Below are 15489 nucleotides of genomic sequence, written 5' to 3' on the forward strand. Positions count from 1 at the left end.
ATTTTAGTCTTTTCAATGTTTTCTTGCTTTTATCTTGTATTGTTTTTATATTATTGTCTTTTGGGTATTATTGTCTTTACACTTGTTAAAGCACTTTGTAACTTGTTTTTGAAAATAAATAAAGATTATTATTATTATTATTATTATTATTATTATTATGGAGGTATTGTTTGTAGAATTGTGAGGAAAATAATGAATTTCATCCATTTTGGAAAAAGGCTGTAACATAACAAAATGTGGAAAAAGTAAAGTGCTGTGAATACTTTCTGGATGTGCTGAAGCTTACTCTTGGATTGTTTAATCTACAGCAATGCATCACATTCTACAAAGTCTAACATGTTGAGAGAGGTGTTGCCCTGTGAGAATCATGCAGCCTACCTCTATAAAGTCTTTAGATGAGGTTAGAAAATCTGAGTTTTCTCAACTCATAAAGAAACACTTTTAAATTCGCATTCACTATATACATGGTTTTCACTGGAAAAATACGAAAAATTGTTATCTGAAAAGAAATTAGTAACTAAAGCTGTCGTATATTAGTTCCCTCAGAGATGTAGAAGTATAATGTTGCATTAAATAAATATATAAATAAAGTTCAAAAAGTACCTTAAATTGGTACTGATAAGTACAGCATTTGAGTAAATGTAGTTAGTTAGTTAATTACATTCCACCTCTGCAGGTGAGGCGTTATTGTTACATTTATAAACAGTGTTTTTGTTGTTCGGCATTTACTCTGAAAAACACACGGATATTGCCGCTTTCATTCGGCTTTATTTTGTAGTAGTGACCGGACGTCGTGTTCGTTTGTTCTTGTCGCGAACTTGACCGGCTGCTGACTGACAACAGGTGAACGGGAGTTCAGCGGCAGAAACGCAGAGCTCAGGACACCAGAGCGGGATTAAATGCGCGATGAGAAGACGGTAGCAGAAAGGTAAACGTTTCATCACATTTCTTTGTCATTCTCTGATGTGTTTATTTAAAACAAGGCAGCAGACAGCCCGAATTATTCCCCTACCTAAACCAAACACGGCTTTCCATCCTGCTCTACGGCGGTTTGTTTACGATGTTCTGTTGGTTTAAAATCCTCCGTCGGGCATGTCTAACGTTAATTTACCAAGTGATGAATTGCAGGTAAAAGCGTGAGTAGGACACATCTTGAAATTATATAAAAATAGATTTATCGTGTTGATTGGTTTCGCCCCCGTCTCCTCGTCTTCCTAAGGAAATCAAAACAGGTAGACTGCTGGTGTCACTGCTGGCTAACATAACCCCCAAAAGACAACAGATGAAGTCTAAATTAAACCAGGAACTGCAAGCTTCAGGCAGACTTCAGATTTTATTTATTTTTTTTTTTTGGGGGGGGGCACCTTTCATTTACACAAGGGGTTACTTGAGAGTAGCCTAAAAATGAAATTCCTCTAATATGTCCACCTGTTGCACATCGAGCTATGGTTGTTAGGAATATGTGCACATATTTCTCACATACATTGAGTAGTATGTGTGTAATCACAGTCACAGAAAGACAAGAGAGCACAAACTATGGGAGAAGGATGCTGCTATAATAATCCATCTTAGAAGTAACAAATGCATGCAATGCCATCTAGAGTAACTATACACTCACCTAAAGGATTATTAGGAACACCATACTAATACTGTGTTTGACCCCCTTTCAACTTCAGAACTGCCTTAATTCAACAAGGTGCTGAAAGCATTCTTTAGAAATGTTGGCCCATATTGATGGATAGCATCTTGCAGTTGATGGAGATTTGTGGGATGCACATCCAGGGCACGAAGCTCCCGTTCCACCGCATCCCAAAGATGCTCTATTGGGTTGAGATCTGGTGACTGTGGGGGCCATTTTAGTACAGTGAACTCATTGAACTCATGTTCAAGAAACCAATTTGAAATGATTCGAGCTTTGTGACATGGTGCATTATCCTGCTGGAAGTAGCCATCAGAGGATGGGTACATGGTGGCCATAAAGGGATGGACATGGTCAGAAACAATGCTCAGGTAGGCCGTGGCATTTAAACGATGCCCAATTGGCACTAAGGGGCCTAAAGTGTGCCAAGAAACATCCCCCACACCATTACACCACCACCACCAGCCTGCACAGTGGTAACAAGGCATGATGGATCCATGTTCTCATTCTGTTTACGCGTGTGTGATTGGTTGATTAGATAATTGCATTAATGAGAAATTGAACAGGTGTTCCTAATAATCCTTTAGGTGAGTGTAAATTTACTTAATGCATCTTGGATGTGTTTTGGGCCAAGTAACTTCACTTCAGTTTCAGAGTTTATGTCACGTGAAGCTACTAAATGGATGTAAAGCTGTCCATTGACTCAGATTTTCTTGTCTGATTTAAGGCAAATGGGACAGACAGGAAGGGAAACTGTAAAGCCTTTTGAGAGATAGGGCGGTTGCCCAGGCCAGACAAAGTCAGACTGAGAGATAAACACATCATGCGCTCATGTGAAAAATGTTTAGTCTGTCTGAATTTGTTTATTTCAGTTCTCTAGTGATTAGGAAGCCAATGATGTTTCCTTCTTCTGCTGCTGCTTCTGTTGTCCTGAGTGGAAATGTACTGAGAGAAGAAACCTAACGCATATAAATAATACTATTTATGATCAATTTATCATTTTCATTCTGGGGCATCATCCAGGTGGATGTAGTCATACTCACGGGTTATCAATTAGGATACTAAAGAAAGAGTCCCCTGTGGAAGAATATGTTTTCCCTTTCAGTTTTTAGACAATTTGGAGTCACATGAGTTACATTGACTTTTTATTAACTCAGCTCTTGTATGATGATGATGATATCGAATATATTTGTTCACTGAATTTTCTTATCCCCCCGCTGCCAATATCTCTTCCCCAGTGTAATTAAGTAAGTTACCAATTCTATTCAAGCAGCTTGTGTCCATGAAGTACAGTACAGTGTGAAAACTAAACAAGCCAAGTAAGACAATGTAAACTGAGCCACTGTAGTTGAGACAAAATAACACAAAGTAAAGCTGTGATTTCACCCTTAATCTGCTGTCACTCGCAGTCATCCTAAAATAATTCTTCACTCATTGTGGTAGTGAGGGTGTGTCATATGATGCGATCATCACTGCATTAGTTTCAGCCTTGTCATCTTTCCTCTGCTGTTTGTATCTTTAATGGGTTATTAACAGAACTTCCTGTTCAGCAAACGATAACGCTGGTTCTGATGCGGGGATTGAAGTGTTCTGATCTCTGGCAGCTGCATCACATGTATAGGGGTTTCGCACATGTCTGTGTCTTTCAGTACACAACCAAAGTCAAGCTAAATGTTTTTATGTGAAGACTTAAGTGTACAGTAGCCAGAAACTTCACCAACCCTGCAATTACAGTTAACACAGTTCTACTTTTAGCCTTCTTACTAAGTTATCATATGACCTTTCTTCTCAAGTCATGATGTCATGCTAATTCATAAACTCTCCCCGTCCAAGAAGGGTTTTGACGCTGCATGCGTTAAGCAAGGTTAAAGAAATTTGTTAGAAAGTTAAGATTGCGGGCCAAGAAATGAGCGAGTAGTTTCTAGTTGCATATTTCTTGGGAATTTTATGCCTTTATTGATACTTAATAGTAGACAGATGACCCAGGAAATTAGAAAGAGAGCGCAATGGACAACGACATGCAACAGGGTCCCTGGTCGCATGTGAACCTGGTGTGTTGCTCTATGTTTGGTTACTTTAACACTATGCCACCAGGGCAAACCAGGGTGAATCCAGGAGTGTTTAAAAGGATTTATTTATTTTATCAGATAGGGCGTTTTAGCAGAATGCAGAAAATAATACAGATAGGAAATTAAAACATTACCTGTTGTCTAATATAACCCGCCTGATACTAGATTTTTGAGGCAGATAAACCATCCGATAGTAATTTTATATTTGATATACTTAACATTACAGCAAATTGTAATACGGATCCCTTACATTTGCTTTTGTATTTTCATACATTGTGACTTATACACACCGAACCTACAGGTTGAAAACTTGCCAGTGCTCTCTGACGGACTAACTATGTTTCTAAATAACCTCAACCTAGTTTATATTTCTGTACTGTAACTTCTTGTTATTTATCGGCTGATTATATTCTCTTATAGGATATCGGCTGATATATCTGCCTGGCCGCTTTATTGGTCTGCCTCTGTTGTCAATTACAAGAAGCATAGGTTTCATCACTTTGCATACCCTCAGCAGAGGTATGCTTTCTGGTAATGGAACATTTTTATGCTTGGAAAGGCAGGTTGTGTCTCTCAGGTCACTGTGGGGAGTTAGATAAATACCCGAAGTGTATTGTCACTTTGCAGAAGACCTGTTCTTCTGCAAACAACCTTAAGTTGTCGTCACATCAACATAAGTCAGCTGATAAAAGAATGCCGTCCTGCAGCATTCCTCCCTGACATGCCGGTCTAATGAACCAGTTCTCCTGCCTCCCTCATTCCAGACTCATTGAGTCTGACTGCTATGAATTCCTTCATTGTCTCAGGGTTCATGCTAACATCTGTGGCTCAGGAGATAGAGTGGGTTGCCCGTTAATCAGAAGGTCGGCGGTTCAATCCCCGACTTAGGCTCAGTGAATGAATGTTTGTGAATGGTGAATGCAGATGTAGTGTAAAGGTGCTTTGAGTGGTCGAAAAGACTAGAAAGGCGCTATACAAATATGGTTCTGGTTATCCGGGGTCGATTTGGAAATGGCTAAGCAGGGTATCCCAGCAATGTTTTCCTGCTCCTCCTGGATGATCCCAAAGCTTTCCCAGGCCAGATGAGATATGTAATCCATCCAGTGAGTTCTGGGTCTCCCCTGGGGTCTCCTCCCAGTTGGACATGCCCGCAAAACCTCCAAAGGGAGGCACCCAGGAGGCATCCTAATCAGATGCCCGAACCACAATCCGCCTTCATGTTGGCATCTTATTCTTATTATTTTCAGGGCTTATTGGCACATGCTATAAGATGACCTTTGAGTCTGTGTATTTGGTTTACTATTGGTGAAATAGTGAACAATTGTTCTACATTGATTTTAAGTTTTTCAATGTTTTATTGTCAATTATTTATTTATAGCAATAAAATGCTCCATTACCAGAAAGCACTCAGCAAACCTCTGCCAAGGCTACACAAAATGCTTCTTGACCTCTGAAGTACTTGTAGTTATCTTATATCTTATCTTTATCTTATGTTTTCAATTTACTAACCCATCTAAGGTGAGGAAACATTTGTGCAGGAAAATAATAAAATACTTCTTCTTTTTCTAATAACACATCTAAAGTCAAACAAAAATAACAGATGTAAAAATGAAAGACATTCGTATTGTATCCTTCCTGCTCTGTCAGTATTAAATCTCCACCCTGTTAGTTTCTGGATTTGCAGGAACATTGCCTGTCTGCCCTCTATAAAACAACAACTTTTCTGTGTTGAAGGAAGGTCTATTGTGAGAGATGACGCATTGATGAAACCAATAAATCTGAATGAAGCAGTAACTGCAACCCCACTACCTCTTGAAAGTTAAACACTTGTTTGAAGGTGTTTTCCAGTTTGCCATTGGGTAACTGTGGATATACAACACAACCCTACAGTGATATTACATGATATGGTTCTCTTATATGCTTACTTATTACTTATGATTGCTCATATGATACTCAATATTGTGTGACATGCTTATCTTAGGTAACTCAGCAGTTAAGACAGTTAGAAGCTTGTGCTGAATGACCGGGCCCGGACAATAATACACTCTGACACACTTCATACTTTTCTTAATAAAGTCACACACACACACACACACACACTCACATGACAGCCCTTAAGGCACACTAGAAATATTCTACACCTATTGACAACTTCCATATAAGGTAACATGGGATGTGCAGCTGGGTGATGTCTCATCAACATATACACAGCTTAGCGGAAGATTAGTCAGACCTTGACTTAGGTAGCGTGCAGGAAGGGTCTCCAGATATATCTGTCTCAATAAAGGTGTGGTTTGAATCTGATCTCTCGTCTCCTCTAAGTCCTTTTCCATCAACCAGCTCGGGGAAGTCGTTGCACTTCAACATAACACAAGGACTTTTTCTCCAAGTGTTACTAAACAGAGTTACATGTCCTTAAAGTAAATGGACTGTACTTGTATACCGCCTTTTTACCTCCATTCACACACACTCACACACGGACGGCACATCCACATTTACAGTATCTTTCCCAAGAACACCAGCACGCATACTGGATGAGCACTAAGCACATCCTCAGACAGCCGATAACGTATCTGTATCTGCATTTTTTTTAGCCCAATTTAAATTATATACTCTTCAGTTACATTGTGAGAGTTGTCTCTTATTAACTCCAGAAAAAACTATTTTTTTTCTCACCGCTACCTATTTAGGGGAATTTTTGAGTGAACTCACCCTTTAATATTTGATGACAGTTAATGTTACGCTCTCAAAATACACAGTCGTTTAAACTTTCATTTGAATTCGTCTGTGCAAAATAGTTGCTGCTTAGTGGGCATGCACTTTCTTTAATAATTTGTTTAAATGTTTGAAATAAATTACAGCCCGCATAAATCTTTTATTTCCGACTCAGAAAATCCAACAGAGTGAGCCGTAAATCTCTTTTTGTTACCCTCCACCAGAAAATCCTGACAGTCCTTTTGCAATTGGAAGAGGATGGGACGTCCTACGGTGCTTTTGTTTCCTGTGAGAGGAAAACTTCAATCACGTCAATGCCCCGTCATCATTGGTCCGCTTAATGTTTCATGAAACCTCCCTAGGTGTTGTCTGATTGGTTCTTCATTGTACTGTGACGACTTGACAGCCAATCCGCATCTGTCTGGGTGAGTGCCACTTCCTCTTCCCACCAGCTGCTGCAGTCAATCAGCTTATTCAGCAGATTGTGTGTGTGTGGGGGGGGGGCAAGTTTCCCCCCACCCACCCCCCACCCACCTTCTTTTTCCTCTACAAAACAGCCAGCCCACCGTCCTTTCCACTCCCATCCCCCTTTCCTCACACACACACACACACACTTGTGAATAAACACTCACACACTCCTGCCACAAGAGTCCCAGCAGCCGCCCGATGTGTGTGAGTCACTGGAGAAAGTTACACCAGCGTGCTTGTGTGTGTGTTTTCAATGCAGCAGCGCCTCTGCAGCAGATTTCTGCTTCAGCTGGGACAGAGCACAACAAGACAGAGACAGAGAGAGAGAGGGGAGATCGAGGTTCAACACTGCTGAATTGGGGGTTTTGCACAAGGTAATGATAGCCTGATCTCATGCATATGTTTTTAATGATACTCTGTCACTGTTATACACACTGCTATCATCAGGATTATGGAGAGTTTGCTGTGGTTTTGCTTTGGCTTGTGGGCAGCAGATGTTTCAGCCTGGAGCTCTGACACACTTGTTTTGGGGTGTAGAGAAAGTTTTTCGGTCAGATTGGGATTTAAAGTCTTCTGTTTTGCTGTGTGTTTGTGTGCCATAATTGTTGTAACAAAATGCTTCATAAAGAGCTTACAGATGAAAGCTGAGTTTCGGTTCCTGCACCAAAATGGTTTTGAATGCTTTACTTTTAGCAATCTAAACATGTTTTTCTACAAGTCAAAATTCTCAAATGCTTAATTATGTCTTTACACAAGCAGTTTGCCAAGAACTTTGCAAAACAAAATAGATCATATTTTAATATATTGAATATATAATGGAAGGTATTCAATGCCAGGTTTTGGTTCAGTTTTCACCCAAAAAAGTATTGAGGTTTGATATCCAGCTCAAGTCGTACATCTTAGTTATCCTGAACTCTGGGTCACCATATGCTGCTAAACCCCTATGCTGCTAAACCCCTAAACCTTTTGTTGGAAGGAAAAGATGAATCTTTGTGGTAGGATTAGATCAAAATGACAGTCACAATATCCTATTTTGGTGGCCATCTGAAAAACACAATGCAGTCCAGTGTAACCATGCAGTATCACCTCTAAGTAGAACTCTATATAACCACAAACTACTGCCTTCAATACAGTTGAAAAAAAACACCTCTCTAAAACAAAAAGTGAAATCAGTAGTTTTAGCTAAACTAGCAGCTGAGTGTATAAAACCGTAAAATATCCATGCAACAGGTAAGATTTAAAATATGCAATGGTGCAACATGTTAATAGATAGTTATACACTATCAAACCATAGGGCTAGATATTGAACATCTAGTTAATTGGTACTGACTTCAGTATGCAGAGTGTGGTGTAGTAAAACAGGTTCATAATTCTCAAAGTAAGGTATCACAAAGGCATCTGTATTGAAATTCTGCTATCATACTGGTGCTAGTATTAAAAAAAAAAAAACGTGATGATATGATTCATGGAAGAAACTCTGAGTCCTGTTACTGATGTTGTCACAAGCAGCTCCTCACACAGACATTATAATTTAATCACTGAGGCAAAAATAAATCTGTCATTTGAGCCTGTCCTTTAAAACCAAAGAAGACAGTTCACCTTAACCATGTAATGGCTAATAGTCACAGCGGTGGCAGCATTATTCGCTCTGTAAGCAGCTTGCCAGCCTCCCGGTGGGCCAACACATGGTGTTCCACCTCAGAGGATCCATGACAATACATGTCCCCTCTCTGCATGTTTGTGGGAAGTTAAAACAAACAAAGGCATCTCATCTGCAGCTGTGCTGCTGTCAGCTGCTTTAAGAAGTTATAATAGCCGCCTTAATGAGTCCACTTCACTTCATTAGATCAAAAACAGTTACGTTATCGGCCTTGAAAGTTTTGAAAGTTTCTTGTGGAAGATATATCTAGCACCAAATGTTTCGAAATACTTTCTTGAACTCTTTCTTGACGTTTGAGGACGATAGCTCACCTCACACTACTACTTCATACTGAAAGGTTGTTTATATAAAACTGAATGTCTGCAACAAAATTAACATGTTTCATGCTCCTACAATCTGTATTGCTTCACCTACTCATGAAAACGTCTCAGGCACTGTTTGGACAACACAGCAGTGCTGATACAGACATACAGGAGGAGCGCTGATTGTTTTCTACTGCTTCTGTATTGATCTTTGAAGTTTAACACACATTCCCAATGTAAAATCCCAGTTCATAACGCATTTCACTAAACGGAAGAAGTTATGTATGTCTGTGTTTTCTAGTTAAAGTTTTGCCTTTGGGTTTTAACTGACCTGTTTGTTTATTTATTTATTTTGTTGCTTAGGTCACCACAATTAGGTGACTGAAATATGTCTGTGAAGGTTCTCAGTCATCCAGATCAGGGCAACTGGCCTTGATTTTAACCTTCTTTGGGTGACTGAAATACTGAAACTACTTAAAATACTTAATTTTTAATTTGATTTCTTGGTAATGCAGACTTTTCCTTGTCATCCAGTATTATTGTACACCCATCTTGTCCACACTGGAATGAGGAAATTGACACCATGCAACGGTTCTCCTTCATACTGAGAACATGCCAATAAAGCTAATTTGAATTGAATTGAACTGAAGTCAAACGGTCAATAATGGTGGAAAGTATATCTTGTTAAGATGGGCGTTTTGTAAACCAAGGGGTTCATCTTTTCCCCCTTACTCAACTTGATATACACTCTATATGCTTTTAAATGTCAATAAATTGTTTTTTATAATGTTGGAGAGATAAAGCACATGTTACTTATGAAGATATGTTACAAAAATAAAATATAAACATGAAAACACATTGTCTAAACAGTGTTTCTCTTTGCCAGTGATCACCAGCATGGAGGTGCCCAGGAGGCCTCAGCCCTCCTCTTTCACACTGGCTTTCCCTAAACCGGCCTCAACTGCCCTGTCTCCCCTCGGAGCTGTAGAGAAGCTCCAGGAGAAGAAGGATGGGATCGTAGAGAAAGATCAATTCGGAGAAGAGACGTTCAGTACAGAGGAGGAGTCAGATGTGTCTGTGACGTCAGAACTTGTAGATACAAATGCTTCCACTATGGAAAGAAATTTAAGGGTTTCCTCGCAGGATAGTTTCTCAGAGGAGAACTCAATATCAGAGGAGATGTTGGCGGAGGAGGCAAAAGAGGCCAAAAAGAGGTCTGAAGAGGAGGAAGCAGCAGCTAAAGAGAGGGCAGCCCAGAGACAGATGCTGGCCATAGAGGAACTGGTCCAGTCTGAGAGGAATTACCTGCGACTACTGCAAGTTAGCACTGTGACCATCAGGAGCAACCTAGAGAAACTACAGGTATGAATGAAGTGTTTGCTGCATTGAGTAGCATTGTTAAATTTATACTACTAATTAGAAGTGCAACTAACACTTCTTTTCAGTACAAGTCATATAAACTTGTGTGTTGAATTAAAAACTATAGGTATTTATTTACTACCAAAATCTCTTACTTAAAATTAGTACAAATGATTGACAGTGTGCAGGATTTTTTTGAATCTTTCATATTGCTGTTTTTAATCTTCATCTCACAACTTCCATCTGTTACTGTGGTGCTCTGCCCCTAATTTAGTTCATTCATTGTTTGTTATAGTATCAACTTACTAAACATACAACTACCACACTATTGGTTAATGGGGTAGCTATTTTTTAGGATATTAAGTAAAATGTTTTACGGTAGGATTGCATCATATCTAGAGGATGGAGATGCATACTTACCTTTGGCAACACATATCTGTAGTAAGTATCCAAATCCAGGTCCACTTACTTAACTATTCTACAGAGCTTCTGACTGAATTTCTCTTCCATTCACTAAAAAAGATTGTGGGATTCAGTCAGTTGCTCCAGAAGGAGCTAAGAAAGTTGATCCTGCGTGTAGAATATTTATCACACACAAAGGTTTGTGTCCATATAGTGTATTTTTTTCTGGCAGAAAAAAGTTTGGGAGCTCTGGGATGAAGCGCTTGTGCGGTGAGAGGGGAAAAAACGCTACGTTAACAGAGGGTTGACTACTAGTAGGGTGATAAAAGCAAAAACACTGGGCTTTTCTGTCTCTGTTATGATAGTTTCCCTCTGACAAAGAAGAGATAGATTTAGTTGTTCTTTACTGTTAAAAGATCTGTCATTAAATCTTGGCAGTCAATCAATAGCAGGTTTACTTCTGTGTTTGGATGTGTTGTAGGACAGCCCTTTTGATTGTGCCTTTAAGTAAAAAAGTAATCACTACATGCTGAATGGGCGCTGTATCATCCAGAGGAACTGTAATGTGGAGGCTGCTTGGTGGATTATAATCATTAACTTTTCATTACTTCTAAGGTATTGCTTAGTACTGCTAAATAATCATTTATTATCACAGCGGTAATGAATTGAGGCCTCGTAAAACATAATTGAATCAGGGTTTATGGGCTGGAAGGGCTGAGCTGTAGATGAGAAAAATGATAACACACCGAGGGATCGGTAGATGAAGGCAAAGAGAAGGAAATGAAAATAGAAATGAGTGGATGGGCTAAATTATGGGCTGATGATGGTGAATAGAGAAATGGTTGGTGAAATAGACATTAGGAAAGAGATTTGTCTGTGTAATATGGTCCATTAAATTTTTCCATCGTTTAAGTATATTAATTTCTATATTTTGTTACGTCTAAGCAAATACAAATCACATCATTTTTTCAATGTACTGTAAAAATTGAAAGAAAGATGGAGTTGAAAAGGGTATTAAAAATATGATGGAAGAAGAACGGAGAGAAACAGCAGATTGAAGGACGGCTGACAAAGAGAAACAGAATCAATACGTGAAAGAATGGTGCCATTGTGAGACAGGAAAGTTGCTGGTTTGTTTTCTGTGGCGATGTGCAGATTGTTCAGTCTCCTAGCAGCACCCACTGTTCCCTCATTAGAATAGAATGCAGCTAAACAAAGGCTCCTTCATCAGCTGTGCGTTAGCATTTGTCTTGTAAGGGAGCAGACACACATGCATATGTTGCAAAAGAAAGACATTTCATTTGAATATGTAAATAAATTTTACATGTAAACTCTACAAAGTTTTCAAAATAACCTCACTTTTGGAAGGATAGTATACTGATGCTAATAATTCCATGTTAGGTAGTACTTCCAGTTGTCTTTACCGCCAGAATCATTTTTGTTGGCTTTGGCATTTAACATAATATTTTTGTTTTCTGTTTTAATTATCTAATATCCAGTATGCATATCTGTACATACAGTAAATTAATTAGTAAGTTTTTCTTTCTTTCTGCCTGCAGCCACCTCTTGCCAATCTGGACAGCATGTTTCTATATATAGCAGATGTGATGGATGTGTCAAGTCAACTCCTCAGCCTGCTGGACCAGAAGCAGGTTCAGCCTGGAGAACCTCTCTTCTTGGAGACACTCTGTGAGATAAAACTTTCACTTTATTAATATTAATATAATATATTAATATTTATTTTAATCAGTATTAGCCCCAAATCTCCCATTTTATTTACTGGGGTTGTCATTGCAACCTGACAACATGAGCTTGTTCAGCCTTCCACCAGGAAGTGGTTAGATTCGTTGCTGATCTCACAGAGGAAACAAATAAAAGCTTCACACGTCTTGTTGTCAGAGAAATTTACTGTCTCAGCAAGATTTCTGGAATCCTCCAAGGTTTCTCCAATTTAATATTGGATCAAATAAATGAAGGGTACAGCTTTATTTTAAGCACCTGTGAGCATTTTAAAGTTGTTACTTGTTATCCTAGTGGTGTCTTTACAGACATGAATATATATATATATGAGTAAAAATATTTTTTGCGTTCCTGACAGGTAATTCGTTCCTCAGCCTGTCTTCAGACATTGAAGCAGCCTATAAGGAATACCTGGCCAACTACAACAACGTTACAGTGGTGGAGAACAGCTACAAACAGAAGGAAGCGCTCTGGAACGAGATTGTCAAAGTCATCAAGAGCTCAGCGTAGGTCTAATAATCTTCTGTTGTTTCACACTGCGACCAGTCGTACTCAATATTGCCTAAACCAAAAAAATAAGCAAATTTACAACTGGATAAAGATCAATAGACCAATAGACTGTGTAACGATTGTTGATTTTGGTCCTGAAGTTACGACCGTTCATTGTTGCTATTCATTATCTCTAGGCCTGAAGTGAATGCCACCTCTTTGAGTTTCTTCTTGGTGATGCCGGTGCAGCGGATTGCACGCTACCCCCTCCTCCTGCAGACCATCCAGAAACACACTGACAGATCCCACCCAGCATATGCACTTCTGGAGGAGACCGCTCACACGTCCATCGCCTTGAACTGTCGCATCAATGAGTACAAACGCTTCAGAGAAGTTGGTGAGGCGGGTTACCATCAAGTCCACTATTATCATATAAGCTGATTATTCCCTTTTATGGTATGGTCCTTTGTGATCCAATTAGTGCAGCAAGGCATTGACACAGCAAGAGGCAATGATTTAATTCCCTATGTAGAACAACAGGAAGACGATGGTACTGTGCTCTGGATTAACTGTCCCTCATACTGTGATTGTAGCGGACAAATACAAGAAGACAGAATTCCTGACCATAAAGGACAAGTTCAACCGCCTCAACACTCACAGCATCGTAAAGAAGACAACGAGGATCAGCCAGTACATCAAACATGAGACTGGAATGGCACCTAAGGTAGGATAAAACTTTAATGGCCCTAGTTTAAATAACACCCTTCCTGCTGAAGTGCAACACAGGATCCTTGCCATCTCCAAGATGTAGCTCTGTAACTGGCCCCGGACCCACCACTGGAGTTAGGTATTCGAATCGAGAACTAAACCCACATAAACCAAAGAAGCAACATGTTACAGGTACGATGCTTGTACCTCAAGGCAGCTCTTCCAGACCGCTGAGAAATTAGTAATCTTCCAGTAAACACTGCAATGCAGTAGGTAATAATTAATCAGAGAAGTGACTAACCTGCTGAGAAAACATGATATGACTGTTTATTGAACATGCTGTTGGCTCTGGCCTGGATTACATTTGTAGAATATAAAGGAATCAGACTTTGAAGCTCTGCAAAGCCCAGTTTTCTGTGTATTACCATAAATTAATGATGTACATTGGATGACTTTGTAGAAAAGCAGTAAATGTTGGAAAGAAAAAGTAAACAAGTTGTGTTGACAAAATGCACCAATATACCAGTATTGCATAACTGCACATGGGAATCCGTGTTTACAGGGATCTGGGGTTTGGTACGAGTGATTATAGTGAGTATTTGAAACCATAGGTTCCCAAACATATTGCATCATCCCACAGGTGCTGAGCCAGCAGCTAAAGAACATCTAACAGCCAACATTTTGCAACCAAAGCAAATAAGAGAATGTTTTCTACTATTATTTACAGTATATTTTAAGCATTTAAACTGAGAGTTTTTGAGTGGTTTATTTCTACAAAATATGCTTCCTTAAACATTAAAATCACAAGACAAGTCAGTGCAATGCTTTCGAGTGGTATTTGAATAAAAAGTAAAGGCTAAGGATGGAGAAATGAGAGCAATTACAGAGCTTAGAAAAGACTACATGTACATTGTCATCTTGTATTTGCAACCTACAGATCAAAGCTCCATGGCTGACATACAGGGAAATAAAGCATCTTTTTATCTAATTGTATAACAAATGTGTCTCCCTGTGTGTTGTGCTCTAGCTTGTGGATGAGGAGTTTGATGCCCTGCAAGGTTTCTTTGATGTCCTGGATCATGGGATCCTGGAGCTCCTTGAGAACATAGAGACATATCTGCACCACCTACAGGTACGCTGGATTTGTTGTACATTTTGCTCTTTAAAAAAATAAAGCCTGTCATTTAACATGTTGCTGTTGATATGTTAAAACTTGTTACTAGCATATTTATTAGTTATAGTTTTAAATTAAATCAAAAGATCAGCCAGTCTTTTTTTCTTTACCTTATCCGTCAGGAATATTTGAGCAAGGCGCGGAGTTCCTCAGTGTAGCTGTTCACTGGCAACTGTGTGCGTTTCCTTGTTTACATTCACCTTGCAGACTGTCTATCACAGTCTACAAACTGCTGCATCTATTTTAAGAACTGACATGTAGCAGCAGTATAATCTCAAAGAGATGGTTGTCATTTTCTAGCTTTTTGCCAAATATATTAATGAGTAAACATCAAATCTGATGTTTACTCATTAATATATTAGAAAATCATACTTTGGATGCCAGGAGAATTAATTTTACGTAACTTACGTAATACTTGTCAGCTCTTTTTCCCTTCATACTAATTATATTCCACATATTCACTGAGTACAACAAACAGCAAGTTTGAAGGTTAAGCACCTTGCTTAATAAGAGTGAGAGAGAGAGAGAATAAAGAGTGTGCATATCTAATCATTACCCAGATTTCAGATTGCACCAGCCTGTCCAAATACTTGAACTGTTGACATTCTGGTCACTAGTGACGAGTGGAGAAATGGAATAAGTGAAACATAACTGGATATTTATTCTTGAACATGTTTATGAGTCACACTGTGTAAACTCAGAGGTTCTGAAGTCCTTGAGGTGTCTGTGTCTGTGTTTGTGTTTGTGTACCTTTCCGCTCTAAA

At 39.1% G+C, this 15489-nt stretch overlaps 1 protein-coding gene across 4 annotated transcripts in view; it reads left to right on the forward strand.

Annotated features, from left to right (window-relative positions):
• Nucleotides 1-802: 802 nt before the first annotated feature.
• Nucleotides 803-15489, forward strand: part of arhgef37 (Rho guanine nucleotide exchange factor (GEF) 37) — a 29185-nt gene continuing 14498 nt past the window's right edge. For 2 of the 4 annotated variants that reach the window (XM_038699317.1, XM_038699320.1), the window contains exons 1-9: nt 803-928; nt 6648-6848; nt 7151-7265; nt 9740-10215; nt 12174-12303; nt 12713-12860; nt 13041-13240; nt 13437-13567; nt 14579-14683. In XM_038699317.1, coding sequence (XP_038555245.1) covers nt 9751-10215; nt 12174-12303; nt 12713-12860; nt 13041-13240; nt 13437-13567; nt 14579-14683 — 1179 coding nt within the window. In that variant the 5' untranslated portion in view covers nt 803-928; nt 6648-6848; nt 7151-7265; nt 9740-9750. Of the gene's footprint in view, nt 929-6647; nt 6849-6977; nt 7266-9739; nt 10216-12173; nt 12304-12712; nt 12861-13040; nt 13241-13436; nt 13568-14578; nt 14684-15489 lie in introns of those variants that run through there. The other 2 variants (XM_038699319.1, XM_038699318.1) reach the window with 2 other exon arrangements.

This window comes from Micropterus salmoides, unplaced genomic scaffold (assembly GCF_014851395.1).
Source record: "Micropterus salmoides isolate LMB-PRFRI ecotype aquatic unplaced genomic scaffold, ASM1485139v1 Ms_hic_scaffold_5, whole genome shotgun sequence".
NCBI classification, from domain to species: Eukaryota; Metazoa; Chordata; class Actinopteri; order Centrarchiformes; family Centrarchidae; genus Micropterus; species Micropterus salmoides.